The sequence below is a fragment of the Rhynchophorus ferrugineus genome, unplaced genomic scaffold, assembly GCF_030347505.1.
Source record: "Rhynchophorus ferrugineus isolate W39M unplaced genomic scaffold, kcgeb_rfMv2 rfM3, whole genome shotgun sequence".
Classification (NCBI taxonomy): Eukaryota; Metazoa; Arthropoda; class Insecta; order Coleoptera; family Curculionidae; genus Rhynchophorus; species Rhynchophorus ferrugineus.
This window is the reverse complement of record NW_027472582.1, coordinates 46,547,033-46,569,340: the sequence shown is the minus strand read 5'-3', so window position 1 is coordinate 46,569,340 and position 22,308 is coordinate 46,547,033. Positions and strand designations below refer to the sequence as shown.

At 32.8% G+C, this 22,308-nt stretch overlaps 1 protein-coding gene and 1 long non-coding RNA gene across 10 annotated transcripts in view; one reads left to right on the top strand and one right to left on the bottom strand.

Moving 5' to 3' along the window:
• The window catches only part of LOC143194396 (uncharacterized protein CG43867), a 510,718-nt gene that overhangs the window by 46,431 nt on the left and 441,979 nt on the right, over positions 1-22,308 (top strand). For all 9 annotated transcript variants that reach the window (XM_076401131.1, XM_076401127.1, XM_076401129.1 and 6 more), the window contains exons 2-3: positions 14,004-14,689; positions 22,050-22,299. In XM_076401131.1, the coding sequence (XP_076257246.1) occupies positions 14,616-14,689; positions 22,050-22,299 (324 nt within the window). In that variant the 5' untranslated portion in view covers positions 14,004-14,615. The remainder of the gene's footprint in view (positions 1-14,003; positions 14,690-22,049; positions 22,300-22,308) is intronic.
• On the bottom strand, positions 9,875-12,286 carry LOC143194266 (uncharacterized). The gene is made up of 3 exons (XR_013005282.1): positions 10,811-12,286; positions 10,544-10,751; positions 9,875-10,490 (listed from the first exon to the last, which is right to left on the bottom strand). It is a non-coding gene; the product is annotated as an uncharacterized LOC143194266 (long non-coding RNA).

Here is a 22,308-nt window from a genome sequence, read left to right as displayed (position 1 = left end):
ATTTCATTGTAGTGATTGTAGTCATAACAAATTTTATATTATTGTTTATTAGCTTAGTTTATGTATTGTCACAAGAATAATTATTATGTCTTGGAAATAATTTTTAATTTTAAAAGTATTTTTAAATTGTGTTTTTATCAACTAGGATTTATTTGGATTGGACCTATAATTTAACGCGGGCTCAGAATTACGATCCTCGGCATTAGGCCTACCTTCTGATCAGTGATCAACTTTAACTTTAGCACCATCTTAGAAGACATGTGGTCTTACCCAGCCTGGTTACTGGCGTGACTGATGGTTATTCTTTGTCAAATTTTACAGTGTTACTTAGAGACATTTACAATTACAATCACAAACATAAAGTACATATAGGAATACTGTGTTGTCGTTTTAACAACTGCGTCTGATTAGCCGGAAATAATCTTAGCGCTTTATAAAATACTCTAGGTGTCATAATATTTCGTTGTTTCCTCAAGCGACTCTAAATATATTCCAAATAATTTTCAAAGAGTAAATAATAATAATTTATACTTTATCAAATGTATCATAGTTAAAAGTAGCGATATGGTTCTAAACTTATGTTTGTGATTATTTATAATTGTGACTGTCCATAACGTAACAGTGCAAAATCTGACAAGGAAAATCATCTCAGTCATTCCAGCAACCAGCACCTGAAGAGATTTTTTATTCAATTCGCTATTATACAACTGAGTTGAATGCTATAGAACTATAAACATCTTCAGAAAATCTCCAAACTACTATAGCGAACGGTCTAAACTAAGTAATAATTCTCGTCATCCGCCCTTTTTTCGCTATTGCTGTTTTTTTTAAACAATACGAGATTCATTTGTCCTCCGTAGATATCTGCAATAACAGTTTATTTCGGTTTTACCAGCTCGTAGCATACGTAGCAATTTTTTGCGACACACCACAGATGCCAACTCTTCTTTTTTGTCCGGTAAACAATGAAAATGCTATATTGATATATTCGGAATTTTCAAACAATTTGTTATTGTCGCTTTTTTTGTATTTTTCTCATTGAATTTAACCATCAAGAAACAGTTGATTCATAACCTGTTAAGCTATGTCTTTGAGAGTTTGAGCTAGGATTCGTCCAATAAATGTTTCAATGAACTGATAATTTGGATATGATTGAACAAGATCACTATACATTTCTAAAAGCTTTTGAGGGGCTTTGTACGTCGAAGATGCAATTGCACCACTGTGGTTAGCTGATAGATTTATGCAATATGCAAAACTCTTATATTTATTTTGAGAAATGTCATATTGCGAGTTTCAATAAATAGGGTGCGATCATCAAGAAAACGAATCTGTGATGTAATCTAAAACTATGACATTCATCACAACGTTTTAATTATTTATGGAATGGCTCCTGAATGAAGAGATTATGTACATCTCCTTCAAACTTCAGGCGGTGCTTGAAGATACTTCCCATTAAATTTGTTCCGGTATAGAGCTATACACATCTTCAGAAAATATCGCCACTGCTATAACGATTGGTATGAACTGTGAGCTATGAACCTTTTGGATCTTTTCCATCGCATACAAAGGCTCGGAAATAATTGATTTATCGACTTTAATTAATATTACTTTACTTAATTTATATTATTAAGCTAGTTTTTCGTCCAATAAGTCTTGTAATTTATGTCCTCGAACTCCAATATTCTAGCCCATTATTGGCCATTAACTCACCACTATTTTTAAATCGTTGAAACCAAAACCGACAATTGGGATATGAAGGAGCAATATCAACATAAGTTTTTAAGAACGCGTCTTGCAACTTAAGATGGACGCCACAACAATTCCACGGCTGGATAACCTAGGTCTCCACTTCGACCGACAGAAGTTCTTCTAAAAAAGGCACTTGTTTGCGAGCTGGTTAACATGCTGGGATTTTAGCATTGCATCACCTCTAATCTCTCTTTTCGCCAGGCTGCAACGACTTCATCCGTCGCTGCAGTCATTACTTTAGCCCTCATACGATAGCACCCAGTCATGTGTTAATTCAAGTTCGCGAATCTATAGTTAGTTTCACTATCTGTTAACAGTGGCGCCTCATTGGGGTCATCTGCGAGGCGGTTTAGGTTTAGTGTATTGGTAAGCCCAAAGGCTGTTCCACAAAACCCGGTCCAATTTGCAACTCCAGGGCAAGTCTCCGTGATCAGATATGCGTCATGCATTCGCCGTCCGGATTTAGGCCAGAATAAAAATATATTTTTTTAAAGTTTGATGGGCTATGACAGCAGATTTCTTCCAATCAAGCGATAAATAACTTAATAATAGTTAAAGCAAAACTCTTTAAATTTCAAAACCATCTACTTTAACAGTTCCAGGTTAATAGTTGTTATTTATTATATTATGTTGTATTTTCCCAAATATTTACTGTGAAATATATACAAGAATCCAATAATATTATGATAAAAGTATTTTACTATTGAATATATGGGGCTTCTGATGACGTGTTTACTTATATTCAGTAATTTTAGTAGACGGTTATTTCATTTATCAACAATGTGAGTAAATTCAGTATAAGAAAAGACGCCAAAATACAACAGATTTGCCAAATTAAATGTAACATAACTTAGCCGTGATAGACATCTGCTAATATGCGAATTAAGTAAGGATCCTTTGTTGTCAGAGTCAAGCAAACGACCAAAAAAAGGCCCATAAAACAGCTAGACCATAACATCGCCAAATTAGGAGTCGAAATCGTTTTTGTCCATCTCAATATCGCTTCTCTTTAGTTTGTGTTTCGCAGTTTTTCTGCCCTCCCCATCTCTCCACTAAAGATTATAAATCACGGGACGACGAGCCAGATCGTCTTGGAGAACGCCGATGACGTCAGGCGACGTCGAGAAACTGTCATAAGCTTTTCTTCGAGTTTCCTTGGAAATTAAAGTTTTTTCGGTGTATTTCCCCCGTTCCACCTCGCCCCCAACCAGCCGGATAAATGATGATGCATTGTAAACGAGACCCTGACAAAAGAACGGCTGCTGTATTAAACGTCATAGAAGGAGCACAGAAGGAAAAAACGAACAGGGAAAGTTTAAAGAAGGAGATAAAAAGTGGTCGAAAGGAAATTATATTATAATTAATATCTAACGCTGTCCTTTTTTCCATTATCTTGTCATGAGAGCTGAGGGTCGGCATGAATTATCGTTTTTATCAACAGTGACTACTATGGTTTGCTGATTATAAATTTGGGTTGTTTTTTTTTGTTTTACTACACATGCATATAAACTACTAGTTTTAGGAATAGGATAAAAATTTACTATATTAAATGTATTTATTTGAAAAATATATAGTTTTTATAGACAAGATTTAATTTAATATTGGAAATTCTCTGTTGTTTTCTTTGACTCTACGTTATTTTTTATACGAATACCGTCAAAACAGCATTTATTCAGAAAGGCGTACTTACATATACATAATACATCTTGGTTGGAAGTATACTATTTGTTTTGGGATCTTTCAATATCATTCTGTAGCTTTTGCTTGTAGTACGGATTAATGATTTTCACGAAACAGTAACTCTTTGTGGGTGTATTAACATCTGCTGAACCTCTTGTGGGTTAGCATTGATCCATATATGGAGGTTATGCTTTTTAACATTTAATATCAGTTATTGGATATAAATTTTTTTTAAATAGATGATGCAAACAGGATAGGACAAGATGTTTTTTTAGTTACACGAGGAAAGTGAGGTAGAGAGCTCCCATGCAGCAGTGTGACTTGTCTTCTTTGATCAGGAAATTAAATTTTCTGATGAAATTGTTGAATTATTGGCTCTATCGTTAATTATTGTGTTTTTATGACATGCAATAAAAGTATAGTGAATAATATTATATAGAGTCTCGGTTTGGTTGGTGCAGTGGTCAAGGTAATAGTTCGGTTCTTCTGCTTTTGCGATAGTCGCGGATTCTAATCCTGCTGGGTCATAGATGTACTTTGTGTTTGTTACTGTAATTGTAAATGTCTTTATACGCAACAGTGGAAAATTCGAGAAGGAATAATCATCCCTGTTACGCCAGTAACCAGGTTGTGTAACACCAGATGTCTTCTGGAATGGCCTCTAAGTTGGTCCAGCGGGTTCGAATCCTGCTGGGGTATGGTCGTAAGTTTATGTATGTTATTGTTTAATATTTGTGATTGTCCTAGGCAAGAGTGTAAAATCCGACAAGGAAAATGATCCCAATCACGCCAGTAACCAGGCTGGGTAAGACCGGATGTCTTCTATGATGTCATGGTTCGGAGCCGACCTTAAGTAGTAGGAACAAACCAACTAAATCCTCTTTGGTAAAAAGGAGACTTTAATAAATAGTAAACAAACGCAGTATACCTTGACGGTTGAATGAGATAAGAACGATTGCTTCTATGAAGGATGATTTTTTGTAAAAATATAAAATTCGTTTTAAACTCGGAGTGAATTTTTCCTTCTCATTTTAGCCTAGTCAAATAGAGACAGAGTTCTGTGTGATGCATCGGAACATCTCAACCAATGGGTCCATAAAATCAGATTTGTGCTGGTACTGATCGACCCTGTTGTTAAATATGTACCAGATTCATCAAAACTTTAGTGATAACAACTAGAAATTGCATTCTAAAAGAATTATATTCTAAGTTAGTGTGGCAACATTGCGACGTGCTGACGTCATACATTTTGTGTTATACATACATATTTGTTGTTGACACATATACTAATACTTTATAAATATTTATAAAAGAGTTTATTGACATATAACTATTGCAGTCGATCCACTAATATTAAGTAATACGTTGTATTGATAATTAGTTTTTCCCGCATCCTAAAAGTCGAAGGCCATAACCTTTTTGATCTTTGTTTCAGTGACAATTTTTATGTTCTTATTTGTTTTATGTGGTTATTATATTTTTCTATTCGTACGCCTTTGATATTGAATTTGATTTGAATCTTAGTAAAAATTAGATTTGTGTTTTTTTCTTTGTTTGGAAAAACAGTAATGTAAAACTGCAAAGGAAATACTTTTATATATGACTTTTAATATAATCTCTAAAAAATTTTATATTAAATATTTTACTTATTATACGTAGCTGAATATTTGTAAATTTTATGGAATAAATTCGTTTCATAATTTTTTTGTTGGTATCAAATTATCATTACTGTCAACTAGTTCAAATGAAGCAGATTGATTTGGGATAGTTTAATTTATTTTTTAGATATGATATAGATCGTACATGGTCCCGCCAAATTCAGAACATTGTTGTGCATAATTTGGTAATTATTGGTATCCTCATTATTCTCGGGATTTTTTGATTTTTGTTAGCAGCTACTTTATATGTTGTGTGCTTGGTTGGTAAATATTTTTCAGATATCTAGTTGTCAAAAGAAAAATATTTTGCCACCCATTCCAGAGCGATATCATAATGAATACAAAACACTGCTTAAAATTAAATAACTTCGTTTAAGAAAGTATTACTCCCAAAATAGCACTCAGTTTTCGTTTTAATATCGTTTCAAATGTAAAATACAAACATTCACTTAATTTTAAGAAACATTATCTTTTATTGCCGGTTTGGTGGCGCAGTAATAAAGGCGATGGGACGGTCCTCCTACTGTTGCGATAGCCGCAGGTTCGAATCCTGCTGGAGCATGGTCGTAAATTTATGTTTGTGACTGTTTAAAATTTGTGAATGTTCTAGGCAAGAGCGTAAAATCCGACAAGGAAAATGGTCCCAGTCACGCCAGTAGCCAGGCTGATGATTTCTAAAGTTGGTCACTCGCCAGTCGGTGGGCTTAATGCTGATGATTGAATTGATGACCGTGGTTCGGAGCCCACGTTAAACTTTAGGCCCAATCCAGATAAACCCATAGTTAGTAAAAGGAGACTTTTAAATATATACAAAAAAATATATCTTTTATTTTATTTTATAAACCTTTATCCGCAACGAGATTCGATTCTAATACGTTATTGTCATCGACTCAAACTGTGTCTGGTTGCTTAATTTGGGTATTTTTCCTTTTATTGAAATATATTTATTTGTAGCGCATATTACACAAAAATATTAGGCTGAAAAATTATTCCTCGATATACGCTATGTGCCAAATTTCACGCTTCCAGGTGTTCCCGTTTTCTTCTAAAATTTTAGCTAAGGCGATTAACATATAGATTATTTTTATATTATATTTAATTTTTCTTTTATTTCAAATATCTAGAGCCTCATTTAGCGTAAATTGCTATAGCGTATAGGGAATTTTTTAATGTTTTTTTTTGTGGTGCTGTGTTAATTCCTGCATTCTCGAAATGATAGTCAGAAATCCTTTTTGAGTAAGCTGGGTTCGGCAGAACTTCCCATGAACTTCTAGTTGCAACAGTGTATCTTCAACTCTTGTAACGTTGGCATGCAAGAAGATTGTGATTTAATTTGTGTCTGTTACTTGCTATTGCTATTTTTTTTGTTACAACACGCCATTGAGTTTGCTGAATTCATCATGATTAGCATCTCTGTATATAATGAATAACTCATTTATTTTAAACTATCGAACTGAATAGTTAGATTCGGTGTTTATATTGAAAATTTAGCTTATTAATAATAACTAATAATTATTTAACTTATTTAAACATTCATCAATAGATATACCTTATCAGAATACATGCAAGCAGGTAATACCGTTTTTAAACAAGTTTTCCATATGATCAATTTCAACGAAACAAGTTTAGTTTGTTTTTTTGTGATTAGTTCAGACGATTGCGAAGTGTGATTTTGCTTGATAATGTATAATTTACTGGTCGGTTCCTTATAATAAGTTAATTAACATTTATGGGGTTTGTTCTCGACACGAAAACAGAAAGCTCACATTGAAATTTCGGCCGGATAACATTAGCGTACAAATTTATTACGTTTATTAAGTTTTCATACGGTGACACTGGGCCAGACCGGTATGTAAATGAAAAAAATATCGTGTCTCGGCGTGATATACCTGAATTGCCTTCGAGAAAAACATAGAGCGAACGGTGTATACGACCACGCGATGGTAATTTATAATGCCTTTTAACCATAGAAGAGTATTTTGGATGTTGATATAGTTTTATTGCACTTTTGCACGCATAACAATACGAATGTTTCGATTTATTTCTGATTTATCTGCCACGGAAAACGAGGATTATTTTTTGAATTCATTGATATTTATTATTTAGTAATTATATTGTTGAAAGCTTACATAATTTTAATAACAATCAGGTGTTACTATAGGTATACTAAAGAAGTATTCTTAACTAAACGCATATATGTTGTGTGTTTAGTTAATTTTAAACTAATATTTTCACAGTTTCTTGAATTGTATGACGTAGATATTTTGAAAATATCCAAAAAACTTAGAGTTGCAAAAGTTCCATATTGTAATGGAAAATTAACATAAATATTCGAAGCTGTTAATAGAATACTTAATAAAACAAACATACTATATTTTCAAGTGTAGTGTATTCAAGCAATTTCAAATAGAAAGCAACATATTAACAGGTCAGTTGAAAAGTCCCCTGCCTGACACATAGATGGCGGTATTAGATTTATATCGATATGTTTTTTAGTTAGCCCTAACCCTCAGAAGATGCGTGTATAAATTTGACAGCTATCGGATCATTAGTTTGTGAATTATAGCATTTTGAGTGAAGCAACTTTTGTTATTGTGAAAAAGTGGATAAAGAGGAATTTCGCGTGTTGATAAAATATTGCTTTTTGAAGGTAAAAAATACAGTTGAAGCAAAAAATTGGCTTGACGTCTGGTTTCCGGATACTGCCCCAGAAAAATGAAACATCAAGGATTAGTATGCTAAGTTTAGACGTGGTGAAATGAGCACCGAAGACGGTGAACGCATTGGACGCAAAAAAGAGGTTGTTACCGACGAAAACGTTTAAAAAACCTATGTCGGTTTTTTGAATGACCGTAAATTAAAATGAAATCAAATAGCAGACACTCTATATCAACTGAACGTGTATATAATATCATTCACGAATATTTGGGTATGAGAAAGCTCTGTGCAAAGTGGGTGCTGCGCGAGCTCACTTTTGAACAAAAAAACGACCAGTTGATGTTTCGGAGTAGTGTGTGAAGGTGATCAAGTGTAATAAACCCGAGTTTTTGCATCGATATGTGACAATGGATGAAACATGGCTCCATCATTTCACTTCGAAGTCCAATTGACTGTCGTCCGAGTGGGCTGCACACGATGAACGTGAGAAAACGCAATAGACGGTTGGCAAGGTTATGGCGTCTGTATTTTGGGATGCGCATGGAATAATTGTCATTGACTACCTTGAAAAAGGAAGGACAATCAACAGAGACTGTTACTGGACCGTTTGAATGACGAAATCGCCGAAAAACGGGCGCATTTGAAGAAAAAGAAAGTGCTGCTTCATCAAAACAATGCACCGTATCACAAGTCAGTGAAAATAATGGAAACAATCCATGAATTGGGCTTCGAATTACTTCCTGATCCATCGTATTCTCCAGATCTGGCCTCCAGTGACTATTTGCTGTTCTTAGATCCAAAAGAATGCTCGCTGGGAAGAAATTTTCGTCGAATGAAGAGGTGATCGCCGAAGCTGAGGCCTATTTTGAATCAAAGGACAAATCGTACTACAAAAATGATATAAAAGTTGGAATGTCGCTATAATCAGTGTATCACCCTTGAAGGGAATTATGTTGAATAAAAAAAACTAATTTTGCCAAAAGAATGTTTTTTACTAAGGTAGGCCGGGGACTTTTTAATTGACCTGCTATATACAAGGCTATGCACAAATTTAGTCATTCAAGTTAGAGTTTTTTAAAATGCACATGCTTATTAATTGATTAAATTCCCAAAAACTTACAGTTTCTCAGATAAGAAGAATGTCAATAGAAGTGTTCCAAGTTATATGCATTTTTTTTAGAAAAGTCTGGTTGGGCTATGTGAATTATCCACATCTAATAAAAAATCCACATCGCAACAGTGGATTTTCTTCAAGGGCAAATTTATTCATTATTTAATGAGGTCAATGCGGCAAATGATCGATAATTAAGTGCTCTCAAAAGTCCTCTTTAGTTATTTAAATGATTCATGATTAATTCACGCTCTGCTTTCATAACATTTTCGATTTACCATAATTTTATGATAATGTTCATAATTTATAGTAGCCAATATTTTAGTTTTCGTTTGCGACGAATTACATCTTTACGACAATAAATAAAGCGTGTGTACTGTACTACTTTTGGGCTTTGGTTTGGAATAAAAACTTTACTGATTACAAACATAATTCCCTACCATATGTTTGATTGACAAGCCACAATCGACAATTTTGTAGTATTTGGGTAAAAGCTTTGCTGCTTGAGCGGTAAGATCATCAAAGGTGGATTAAATTTGCTTTTAGTCACCTAGTCATTAACTATTGGAATTAGGAAATATCCGTACTTTTATACCATGTAAATCACCTTTAGTCCATGTATTCTTGGCACCTAAGTCGCATAGTATAAGGATACCGAAGGCGAACTGAGGTTGGTGTGAACTAAATTAGTCTAGTGAAATTTGGCCAAAAACTTGCAGTTCCAGTTGTACGGCCACCAAAGGTAGATTGCTGTGACTCACTTGTTAAGGCAGAGATATAATATTAATAAAATTATAATTTGATAATAAATTTTGCTTGTTTTTCCTGGTGTGTTATTTAGCGAGACTGATATATACAACTACACTACGATATTGAAGTGAATTTGATTGGTTAGTTTAAAAATATTATATAGAAACCTGTAAGGAAAATAATTTGCTTTGATTGGTCTGCTATTTCACGTGATTATTTTATTACGTCACATTTATTGGCCAATAATATTAGAATGAAAATCAAATTTAATTTAAAAATCTAATTTATTAAAATAAAATCCTATACAATACTACAATATTAAAATAATCTTCTATAACGCCTCCTCCCTTTTTCGTATTTGTTTAGTGCCATCAATTTTATAGGATCTATTAGAGTTCTATCTCGTACTTTTGCTATACTGAAGGTAAACTTTAAGTCCTTCCCTGTTAATATTGAATTAACTTGGTTAACCCAAAAATACAATGAACATCTCACAATAAGTTTTAAAATTTGGTCTTCAAAATCGCTATGAACTGGACAGTTGAAACGTCTAAAATTTATGTGTTTATTTAAGACATCTCTCAAAATAACAGAAATGTTGTTTTTATGGAAAAATCTAGGTATCATATAAAAGAGATAGCTTAAAGATCTACAAACAGTATAGTAAAACAGTCTTGATGGAGTTGTTAATTTGGGTCTACGCGGCTGCGTTGCTTCTATAAAATCAGTATCGAGTTTTTGATCTGTGGAACTACTTAATGTGGAATCTAGGCAGATATTGAACGTTGTCTTTTTTCTCAGAAGTTTTATCAGATAGCCTGAAATATAGACTAACGTGCAACGTCCCACTCTTGTTTTCCTCAGAGCAAAGTTATCTGGAACTGAAAATATAGACTCTACTGGTGATTCTACAACCTCTGGTGATAATAAATACTTTTTTAACAGGGCAATAAAATTTGGCACTGTTTAAACACATGATAGCTAACTCCAAAATTCCTCGTGTTCTGAGCTTAAGGATAAGGCTTCAAGGAGAGGCTTGAATTCAGGCGCTGTTTTTCTGCTGCAATAGCAGCTATCGAATAAACTATCCAAAAAGGCTATAACAGCACCTATTTGTTCAGCATCATTCGGAAGATTATCTTCTGAAAACAAGACAAAATTATAATTATTATTAATATATGATATATTTCAGCATTCTTACTCCACTTTGAGAAGGTCACCAAATGTGATGCCACTGTATAGCTGAATACTTGTGTATAAATCTTGACTTTCATCTTGTTTATGTTGCCTGGGATTATGTGTTGTTCTGTTAATTTTGGGCATATCCTCATCGGCGCCTCTCTATCGATGTAGTACAGATCTATAATATGCTCCCATTTTACAATGTTTAGTTTGTTATCAAGTTTAATGTATAATTTTTTTTTAACAAATTGTTCCGAATTCCTTTAAATAAATGAGGAATATCGTAAAGTGGAATTATTTTTCCCCCATTTACTTGAAATTCGGAACAAGTTCTTGACCTGGACGGCAAACTATTAACGGCAGCCTGATTAGCAGACCCTTGGTCGCAAACTGTGCAAAGGACCTTTAAACCTATCTCTTGATATTTTTCAATAACTTTAGCAATAAAATGTTTTGATAATGTCGATTTAATTGGTCCTTTTGAATAGGTGAAGGAGATAGGTTGTTTCCATTTTCGAAATAATCCCTTCACCATAAACACATTTATATAGTCTGCTATGGCTGTCCTTTTATGGCTTCCTGTATTCTCCAAGCCATTGATACAGTCTTCTTAATATTATATTGTAAATTGGAAGATAGGTTCATCTCGTCAAATATCACAATACAAGATTTATCTGGCATGCTCATATTTTGAACTGCGCTTTTCAGTGACAAAAATATTTGCTCATTTAACCCTGTTCGCATTGGGATTTGTCTAAGCAATACTAAACAAATACTCTTTAAGGGAAAAGCAAATATTTTTGACAATAATTTATAGGTCCTGCCGCTTGATTTTAAAAGAGCAATAGCAAAAACTTTTTCCTGTATTGTGAAACGTCTAGATTTAGGTGTCTTCGGTTGATTTGCCAATTGAGAAAAAAAGAAATCTACTGTCGGCTTATTAACATGTTCAAGTAAGTTTTTTAGTAACTCTGCACGCAAACTTGAACTAATATTTGCAAATCTGCTTTTGTATGAGGCTACTAATCTCTTATTTCTCGTGATATGTTTATAAGACGTTATTACTTTTTTATAAATATCTTTAGCTTCGTCTGACAAATATGTTTGACGAGAGGAACCCAATTTCCTTTTAATGCCACTGTAGCTTTTACGTGCTAAAAAAGCCCTTTTAGTATTAACTATACAAATTATGTATCAAAAGTATTACCTTTTCGGGGAGTTTCTTTTATTGAACATTGCTATTGTTGTTTTAAAAAGTTAAAGATATATATAAGAATTACAAATATTTTAAAGATATTCTAAAATTAAAAATGGTTTTTATTAGTACCTTCTTGCAAGACTTCTTTATTTGGGGATATCACATTGACAGCACTCGAACAACTTGGAAGATTATTTAAATTAATGTTTTTATTGTCACCGCTAACGTCTTCATAAGTAAGTTAACTTTCTGTAAACAAACAATAAATAAACAAACATATAATAGATATATAAGGGTAACTCTAAATTCTTCACTAAAATGTCTGTGACACATAGGATGCCGTTGGTATATTTGAATTATGGTTAATCCAGATAGTTTACTACTATTATCTTGATCGACTCAAAAAAGAGCGGGATCATTCTTCGGGAACCGATGTCTGATTTCGGTAGTAGATTTACATCCAGGTACACTACATCTTTTACTACACGGATGCATAGTAATAAATTTGTATATTACTTAATAACAATTAATGTAAAACAGAATATATACAAAACGTGAAACGAAGTTATCTTGACTTTAACAAACACCTAAACTTCAAACAACAATGGATGCCCGAAAATGATGGCTTCGCACAATTTGACCGAACCAATCATATTCCATTTTAGTGACGGTTCCAACAATTTAAAAACTCGCCAATCACAACTTCCGATCGCAGCGCTACCGTTGATTGAACTAAACAAAACATTTCCCCAAGATCGACTATACCGTGAAATATCTATTTTTTCTATGGTTTATATCAGAATAAGATTGGACAGTATTCTCCGTACATTGTTCTAACAAGTTGCCACTTGTGGCCGTTAAAATAAAAACAAATAAAATAAATCTTCTTATTTTAAAGTTTACACGTTTCAAAACTTACGTAAAACGAATTGTGTTGTTATTGGGCATGTATGTTTATGTAGCTCTTTGATCTAAAGGTCTAAAAAATAAACTGTTTCTATAATGTATTATTTAGAAAACGTATGTCGAGCTACTTGAGCTAAAGTTAACAGTAACACTTATACACTATACAAGTTCGTGTGGTGCTAGCTAGCTGACATTGCTATGATTTAGTAACCTTATTTCATGTTTTAAGACTAAATCTTGGATAACTTCGTAAATCCATTTGATAGCTCTTCGTTGGTTACGTAACGATAGACATTGGTAATTAATCGGAGAAATTTGTTTTGGCAACATTATATTACCAGTTGGTTTGATGTTTTAACACAACTGTATAGGGTCAAATTAGCTTTATGATTGGCTGATAAACCAATCTCTTTGATTTTAGGTCAAGTTGAGATTAGATCAAGGTCTTCCGACTAATCAGTACAGTTGCTTGATTTTGAGTCTGACTTGTCATGCTTTTTTGTCTAACGTGATATTATTTATCAAAGGGAAACAAGTTTCTTTATTTATTAATATATTTCATATATATCACAATATAATTGTTATAAAATTAATGACGTACAATTGGTACAATCACTACTAGAAATTATATCGTTATTACAAGGCGCCTTATCTCTTTTTAAAGAAACATCTCTACATTATTTAGTTGAACACTACAATATGTTCTTGAATCGCAACTTAATTAATATTATTTAATATTTAATTCTTAATAATATTATCCAGTATGATTTTTGTTTTTACTGTTAGTAGTTGCTGTAGGTCCAGTCAATTCACATCACATGGGCCATGAAGCATTATCAGTATTCGTATCATCACATAGAAGTTAGCATATTAATGATAGGTGTTTAGTTAAAACATATTAGACCAATCTTATATTTGAATGACAGTCTCTTGTTATAAAAATATATTTAAATAGTAAAAATAATTTTGATAACGATATATCTACATAACAAAAACTATTTTAACTCAATATTCGAGTGAATTGACATCTAAGTATTAAATCGATATTATTGGTATATATTACTTTGAAATTTTTACAATATACTAATTGATCTCTTTTTCTTTTCAGAGTAATGCCTCCGACGAGCACAATCGATATCCATTGCAAGAAACATGCATTAGACTTACAAGGCTTCATAATTATTTAATACGTTGTTGAATATTTACTTGTTAAGTTAATAAGCACGAGCTACTGGGCATCGGAAGCGCATTTTCATTCACCAATCGTTCACTTAACGATAGAATGGGACGACGTGTTGAATGAACAATTTGTATGAATGGACGTAGTAAGAAAAAAACGAAGAGAAAAGACAGTATAGCCCACGGGTCGTTGGCCAATGCGTCTGTAACATTCTTAGTATCCGAAGAGATTCTAAAGATATCTCATCGCATTACGGTGTGTCGTATGACCGGGTGTGCTTCATAATCGTCTAAAATAATGATAATAACGAGAATTATACTTCTCGTTGTGCATTAAAACCACGTTTGTGATATAATCTTCCATCCATATTTTGCATTTGACACCTTTACGAAATTTTATAATATCCCGTTGAAGTTTGGACGATAGTTTACTTTTGTTACGTAGTTGGGTTGTGAATATAGCGAAACGTGATCGTTTTTGATGTTTTTATTGTTTGTTGCACGGTGTTATGGAGGTGACTTAACCAGAAAGTGAAAGGACATGTCGGACGACGCGAAGAATAAGAGACATAGCGGCGGGTTCGATCCGTTGACTCGACTGGGAGAACTCACCAGGTAAGATTTGTGGTGATGTAAAAGTAGGTTAGATAACATATCGATGATTATTACTACAAATCCTTGACACAAAATTAAAAGTAATTCAAGCTTTAACTAGTAAATTTTATTTATTTTCTATTACATCTTTGTATTTATAATTGTAATTGTAATTTATACAGGGTATGGACAAAATATTTTGAATATAGTCTACTCAAAGTAACAGCGAACTCACGTCATCATGATGTCCAATTTATTGATTATCTCAAGTTGTATCGTTTTTGAATCAGATAATATTTTGCTTCACATTTTACTCTACAGTGCATTTTATTTTATTACTGATACGTTTAAACATTTGTTAAATTAATTACATTACTTATATTATTAATTAACTTACATTAGACATGCTTGGTACAATCTTAATTTACAATTTAATTTATTACTACTGTTCTGTTGTACTTGCACTAATATACAAGCAAGGCGAATACGGGATTAATATATCAGTATGTATTTCCCAAATGAAATAAAACTAAATTACTTAAGCTAAAGAAGAGAATACACTTATACTCTATAAAAGTGGATTTATTTATGCTATCCGATGACCGAGAAGCCGCTTTTTCGTTTGAAATATTTAGTATTGTTGCAGCAGTAGCAACATTAACACAATAGAAGCCGCTTTGGGACGCGATAGCCCTATGTTGGTTTTTGCTGCCGTGCACACAGCACTGGAGAGTTTTGCATTTTTGGAAGAAAGCTAATCATCGTGAATTTCCATGAGTGACGTTTGAACATGTAACCGAAATTAGCCTACAAAATTCTTCAAAACATTGGAGATAATAATTACAAGTTGTTTTGGCGCTTTCCTTATTTTGATATATTTCATATCGCCGTTTATTATCGGAGCCAAAAACAGAGTGCATCTTTAATCAATTACCTATTACCTTTAATCAATTACCAATTGCCTGGAGTGGAGGCCCTCTCTTGCCACTAAAATGCGTTAGAGAGTATTGATACTGATAAACATTAAGTTGCTGCGGTTTTTGTTGGAAATATTTGTTAGCATGTTGTAGCACACTGTAAAATATATCAAATAATTAAAACAATCTTGGATTGACTGAAAAGGAACCGTTCTAATATGAAACGTGTGATGAATCAAGACCACCTTGATATTAGAGATCAAATTTATGAAATGCGTAAAAATAGTGAGTAGTTTTTTCAATATAAACATAAAGTAATGCAATTATTTCAGAAGAAACTGTAAAATAATATAATTTTTAAAAGCATGCAAATGAGACATCATTATTTCAAAACTAAACACAAAATAAAAATAGCGCAAAGACAAAAAAATTTGATGGAAAAACGTAAACATTAGAACGAAATTTGATAAGGTTTTGTTAGTCATAATATTTATTAATAATTTATTGGATATATTGTTCTTCATGCTGGAAACAGGAATAGTTTATTCCTGGTGAGTGTTTTTCTTCAAGTCCAAAGTCGACTATCATGGAGAAATGAAATTAACTATAACATGTTTTTGCTCTGGTACAAGTTAGTTTGCAGATGCTTGCAAACACAATTAGAAACTTTCCCAATGTACGAATTGTCGGTTTTAGTTTCAACGATTTATACTTGGTAATTTTTATGTCAATGACAAAGAACATATGTCATGGATGATCCAAAAAATGTGAAGACAATGAATAGAAAAATCTAGGCATCTGATTACTATTTATTCAGATCGATCTAATATACTTTCGCTGGCACAAGCTTCAATTAATTTCTGCAAAATTTTTAACGGTATAGGCATGTTGCTATAAAGATCGGAAAAAGTAGATTAGAAAAGCTAAATGATTAATGTATATTTCACAGTAGGTTTCATAGTTATAATGAAAATGTATCTTAATAAACGTCTTTTTAACGTGAAAAAATTATTAGCAAACATGCAAGCGCCTAATACATACAACTTAAAAACGATCAATAGCTTTTACCAAATAAATGACAATAAAAAAAATCGAAACATTGTTTCTGTAAACTATATTTTAATAATTACTATTACCTATCTGGAAGTATTGTATTATTATATAGTTTCAATGATCTACTGATTGATACTATTCTAATAATTCGAAATAATGGGTTTCATTTCGATCCTGCGAATTCATTAGTGAATCTGCGAAGACGAATAAAGCGAGCTAAAGCGAAAGCAAAAGCAAAATACAATACAAATGGCGGAAAGTTTTACGACAAGTAATATGGCATTTTTATTGATTGCAATTTGTTTTTTCCCAGTCTGGCAATTACGGCTTTTCATTATTTCCTTTCCCAGCTATACGATGCACCGTTAAAAAAATATACGATTACGACCGCTCCTGCTAAATTTATTACATTTATTAAACCGGCATGGGTCCAAGTCAATGGCAGAAGTTCGTTAAGCCAGCTGATTGGATCTGTGACACAGTTGAATTAGGGAATTGTAGCTACACTATTTTTAGTAAACTACAAAATTCTACACCATAATACAATGGTAGTTCACTGAGTTCCATAAAATCCCGATTTAATTTATTACTCTTCTTCAGAAGTTTTTCTAGTGGTTCGAAATCAATTGTCTGTTGTTTATTTCTGTTGAAGTCATCATTTCTTCACTCTGAGTAATTCTACTGAGTGGACTACTATTTCTTTTGGAAGAGCACCTTGAAGACTTTAAATTTTTGACAATCTTAATATAATTAAATTCCTAGTCAGTCACGCAATCTATAGACCTGCAAGACCTGTAGATCTATAATTTAAACCTAAACTAGATTATCGCTACTTTCTATATAATTCAGCAACAGTATCATCGAAGTATAGATACTATTTAAAACTTTGCCTTGAGAATGGCGCTGGGAGTTTTTAAATCTTGAATTAGTTACATTCTGAAGGGTGAGACTGGCCTTCATGAACTGGTGGTATCTCTGAAGTCACAGATCTGTCACAGGCTGCACAATAAAGTTTTTAAGACAGCCCTTTTAAATATTCTAATTTCACTTAATGGTCATTGTAAAACCTTTTTTTTGTACCGACTTTCAGAACTCTCTGCAAACTATTGTTAATACATTTTTCTTATATCGATTAGTGGTTCGAGTTAATCAACAAATTGTTCAATAATAATGAATACCGGGAAATAAATTTGCTGATATTCATGCTGTTACAAATACTTCCAATGTTTCTATTTATAGATTATAAGAATGTCTAGTGCAGCTTGCACTAGACCCAATATTTGAACCTTCAGGAACGATATACTTTCTCCTGCTATGTCTCTACAAAAGAGATGCTCGCAGATAAACCTTCTCGTCTCCCACATTTTAACTAAATACACTAACTTATTAACTAGTAGGAAATATGTTATTAAATAACCCATATATTTTCTGTTTCATTGTTTTCCTATTAGGACCTACCTAAATTATTTGATTTCCTTAAAAATAGGCGTTTGTTTTAAAATTTAGTTCACTCATTGATGTCTTATTATTCTGAATATTTATTTTAATTTTTAAAGTGTGGTATACAGAGAGGCTTTAGCCTCTTGGTTTTTGTTTATATTTGTTACTTTTATATGAATAGTCTCTAAAAATGCAAACACGTTGCTTTTCCTCATTGTTTACATTCAACTACATTAATTAACAAATCAATCAATATAAAAAGTAAGGTATCTTATAGAATATATATTATAGAAGGGCTGTAAAATTTGTGAGGTCATCTAAAAGATATTCACGTTCGTTCTTCGCTTATTGAAAATAACTAAATTAAAGGGAACCAAAAGGCCAAGATTGAACATGTTTAATACAGATGCAGATTTATCCATTAACTTCTTCCAATTCATCAGCTTTCAAAACTTGTTTCGATTTTTCTAAGTAAACGAAAGTTCAAACTAAACTAGTAATGGATATATGTAAACGAAATTTGAACAGCTTTTTAGTAAATCACAATTGAACGACTCTTTTAAACTATATATAATATTTTATTTATTATTTAGTTTCCAAAGACCATATTCAAAAAGGCGGTTCGGGGGTCAGTTATTTTGACTTCCCTGAACTTAAATTTGGTGAACTAGTTGGTTGTTGAGATAATTTATACTTTAATTCATTGATTTTATTAGGTGCTTGTAAAAGGTCAAATGACAAGTTCCCGGGCTACCATAGCAGAACACATTTTTTGGCAGAATTAGTTTTTTTTTATTCAACATAATTCCCTTCAAGGGTGATACGCTGATTATAGCGACCCTCCAATTTTTCGATACTATTTTTGTAGTACGATTTGTTCTTTGCTTCAAAATAAGTTTCGTCGATCACCTCTTCATCCGACGAAAATTTCTTCCCAGCGAGCATTTTTTTGAGATCTGAAAACAGGAAGTAGTCGCTGGGAACTAGATCTGGAGAGTACGGTGGATAAGGAAGCAATTTGAAGTCCAATTTATGGATTTTTGACACGGTGCATTGTCTTGGTGAAGCAGCATTTTCTTTTTCTTAAAATGCGGCCATTTTTTTTCGTCCTTTAAAGTTTCCAATAACGTTACGTAATAGTTGCTCTTGATGATCCTTCCTTTTTCAAGGTAGTCAATGAAAATTATTCCATGCGCATCCCAACTACAGGCGTCATAACCTTCCCATCCGACTGTTGCATTTTCCCACGTTTTGGAACGGGTTCATCGTGTGCAGTCCACTCGATTGGACTTCGGAGTGAAATGATGGAGCCATGTTTAATCCATTGTCACATATCGACGCAAAAACTCGGGTTTATTACGCTTGATCATCTTCAAACACCACTCTGAATCACCAACTCGTCGTTCTTTTTGGTCAAAGGTGAGCTCGCGCGGCACCCAGTTTGTACAGAGCTTTCTCATACCCAAATATTCGTGAATTTTATGATGTACACATTCAGTTGATATCTTTAGAGTGTTTGCTATTTCATTCTGTTTCAATTTACGGTCATTCTCAATTATATTGTGGATTTTTTAAATGTTTTCGTCGGTAACAACCTCTTTTGAGCGTCCACTGCGTTCACCGCTTTATAATCCGCATACCAATCCTTGATGGATGATTTTCCTGGGGCAGTGTCCGGAAACTCGTCATTAAGCCAAGTTTTTGCTTCAATTGTACTTTTCCATTCAAAAAGCAATATTTTATTAACACGCGAAATTCCATTTCATCCACGCTTTTTATCCATTTTTTTCGCAATAACCAAAGTTGCTTCACTCAAAATTCTATAATTCACAAACTAATGATCCGACAGCTGTCAAACTTATACACGCATCTTTTGAGAGTTAGGGCTAACTAAAAAACACACGGATTTAGTTCTAGTAGCGCTATCTATGTGTCAGGCCGGGGACTTTTCAATTGACCTGTTATGTATGCGGATTATTTTTTTACATTAAAATAATATTTATTGAGTAAAACTGTTACATTATATATATTAGTCAAAATATTTTTGGGCTGTTTTTATCTTCTTGTTTTTTAGATTACCGTGCTTTTCTTCAGTATTTCGAAATAGTATGTCAGCCAAGCTGTGTTTAATTGATATATTGGAAAGTAATATAAGAAGGCTTTATGTTTGGACCTTGGACGTTGTAGAACTGCCTATTCTAGCTGCAATGTGTATCCTTCAGAACTCTTATAACGTGTGGCCTAGCATTGTCAAGTTTTGGCCAAGAGGATCCTTTTACTCCTGTTACTACCTAATGGTGATTTTTTTTGCCGCAATACTCCTTTCAGATTATTCAATTGTCATCGGTTTTAGTAACTCGCAATACACTACATCTTGTTTATTTCGCCGTATAAACATCAACGCTTTATGACTATGAATATTCCGCCTCGTATAACCTATTATATTTTGCACTAGATATTCTCTTAATAGATTTATTTTTAATCGGCAATTTTATGCGATACAAAACTCTTGCTTTTTTGGCAATTAGACCGCCACTAAAGGTAATTAGTCTGGTAGATTTGGAAAAATGTATCAACAGCAAGGCTATCTTAAAGTTCTTTGAGTGTTTGTGCTGGGTTTTTGTCCACTAAGTTTCGCAATACATTATTTTCGAATTTCTTTGGTTACCCATAGCGTCATTGACACTAAAATCACAAATTTAAATTTCAGAAGTTATAAACCAAGTTTCAGTAGTAGATCGGTAGTCTTTAAATCTAACAACATAAATAATAAATGTAGAAAATTTAATATTAAGGGTTCCATGATCAATAATATACTGAATATATCAATACTACTAAGTTTTTTTTAAATCCATTTTCACCAATAGATATTACAAATTAGAATACATGTAAGCACCCAATTGTTTCAAATGCCTTTCAAATTTTCAAATTAAAATTAATAATAACGAAATTATGGTTATCTATCTTTTACTATGAATATAATGGTAACGTGAAACTATTTCTAGGCTTTTAACATTTAATTGTAAAATAGTATACCTTTTGTTAAAATTAAAGTTTAGTTGATAATATTATCATAATTAAAATTATGACTTTTGTCCGAAATGCAAACGAAAATTAAACCACTTTTTGACTTTTTGTTCATAAGTGAACAGAATAATTCCAAAAGGTAATTAATATTCCTACGTAGAAATGTTTGGAGTTTATGGTGGGCGTGATAAAACACACCCACCTTATATAATTTTTAAATTTAAATGAGTAAACGTGTAGTTACATGTTGTTTCGGAGTAAATTCTATAAATTTCGCCACAATAGATTTGTGAATTTAACCGTATGGCTACATGGAAAAATCTAAATGCAACATACCACACGCACTCCACCAAAGATTCATTAAAATTCATTTCAAATTTACACGATTTTAAGCTGTTGTTTCGTTAAGACGATTAGCTTCTACCAACCGTCCAGAATTATTATAAATATATATTCTTCGCCGCAGTAATAATACGAACAATAAATTTGTCAAGCTTCAAAAATATTTATGATCTCTATTCAGATATTTTGTTATTGTAAGATTCATTTATGAACAGAGGGAACGAGAATTAAGATATTAATTGCAATCATTAGGTGATTTTAAATTTATATTCATGAATAATAGTATATTTTTAAACAATAAAAAGAACTACATTAAAATAAATTATATAAAATTATACCTTATGCTAGGATTTCTTCCAGTTATTTTATTACAAGAACCACTACACTATTAGTATTAGTAATTAGTACCACTAGTAAACGAATTCAAAAACATGCAAAATTGTGAGGAACTGTTTTTTCGAGTTTCTTTTTGTCGATTCCTGTGTAAATTATAAGGAATAGTATCATTTCCGTAATTGTCAGTCTTCCTAAATTCCATATCTTATCTTAAAATTACTGATGGATATATGGATTGATACTTTAGAGTGCTGTTTATCTTTTAGGTTATCTCAGTCAACCCCAAGTTCTCCACGATTGTTGCCTCGTCGAGCACGTGATGGAGGTAGTTCGAGTGCCGGTACCAGCGTCACTGGTACGGTACCCCGTCCAGATTCTTTGGAATCTTTCGGTGTAGGATCGGGTGTGGGTGTTTCGCGAGATGTCAACTGGAAGGAGCGCTGTCTGGAACTTCAACTAGAACTGCACAGGAGCAGAGCGCAAGCAACTAGGACAAGGGATATGTTAAGGGAAAAGGTAAGTAGA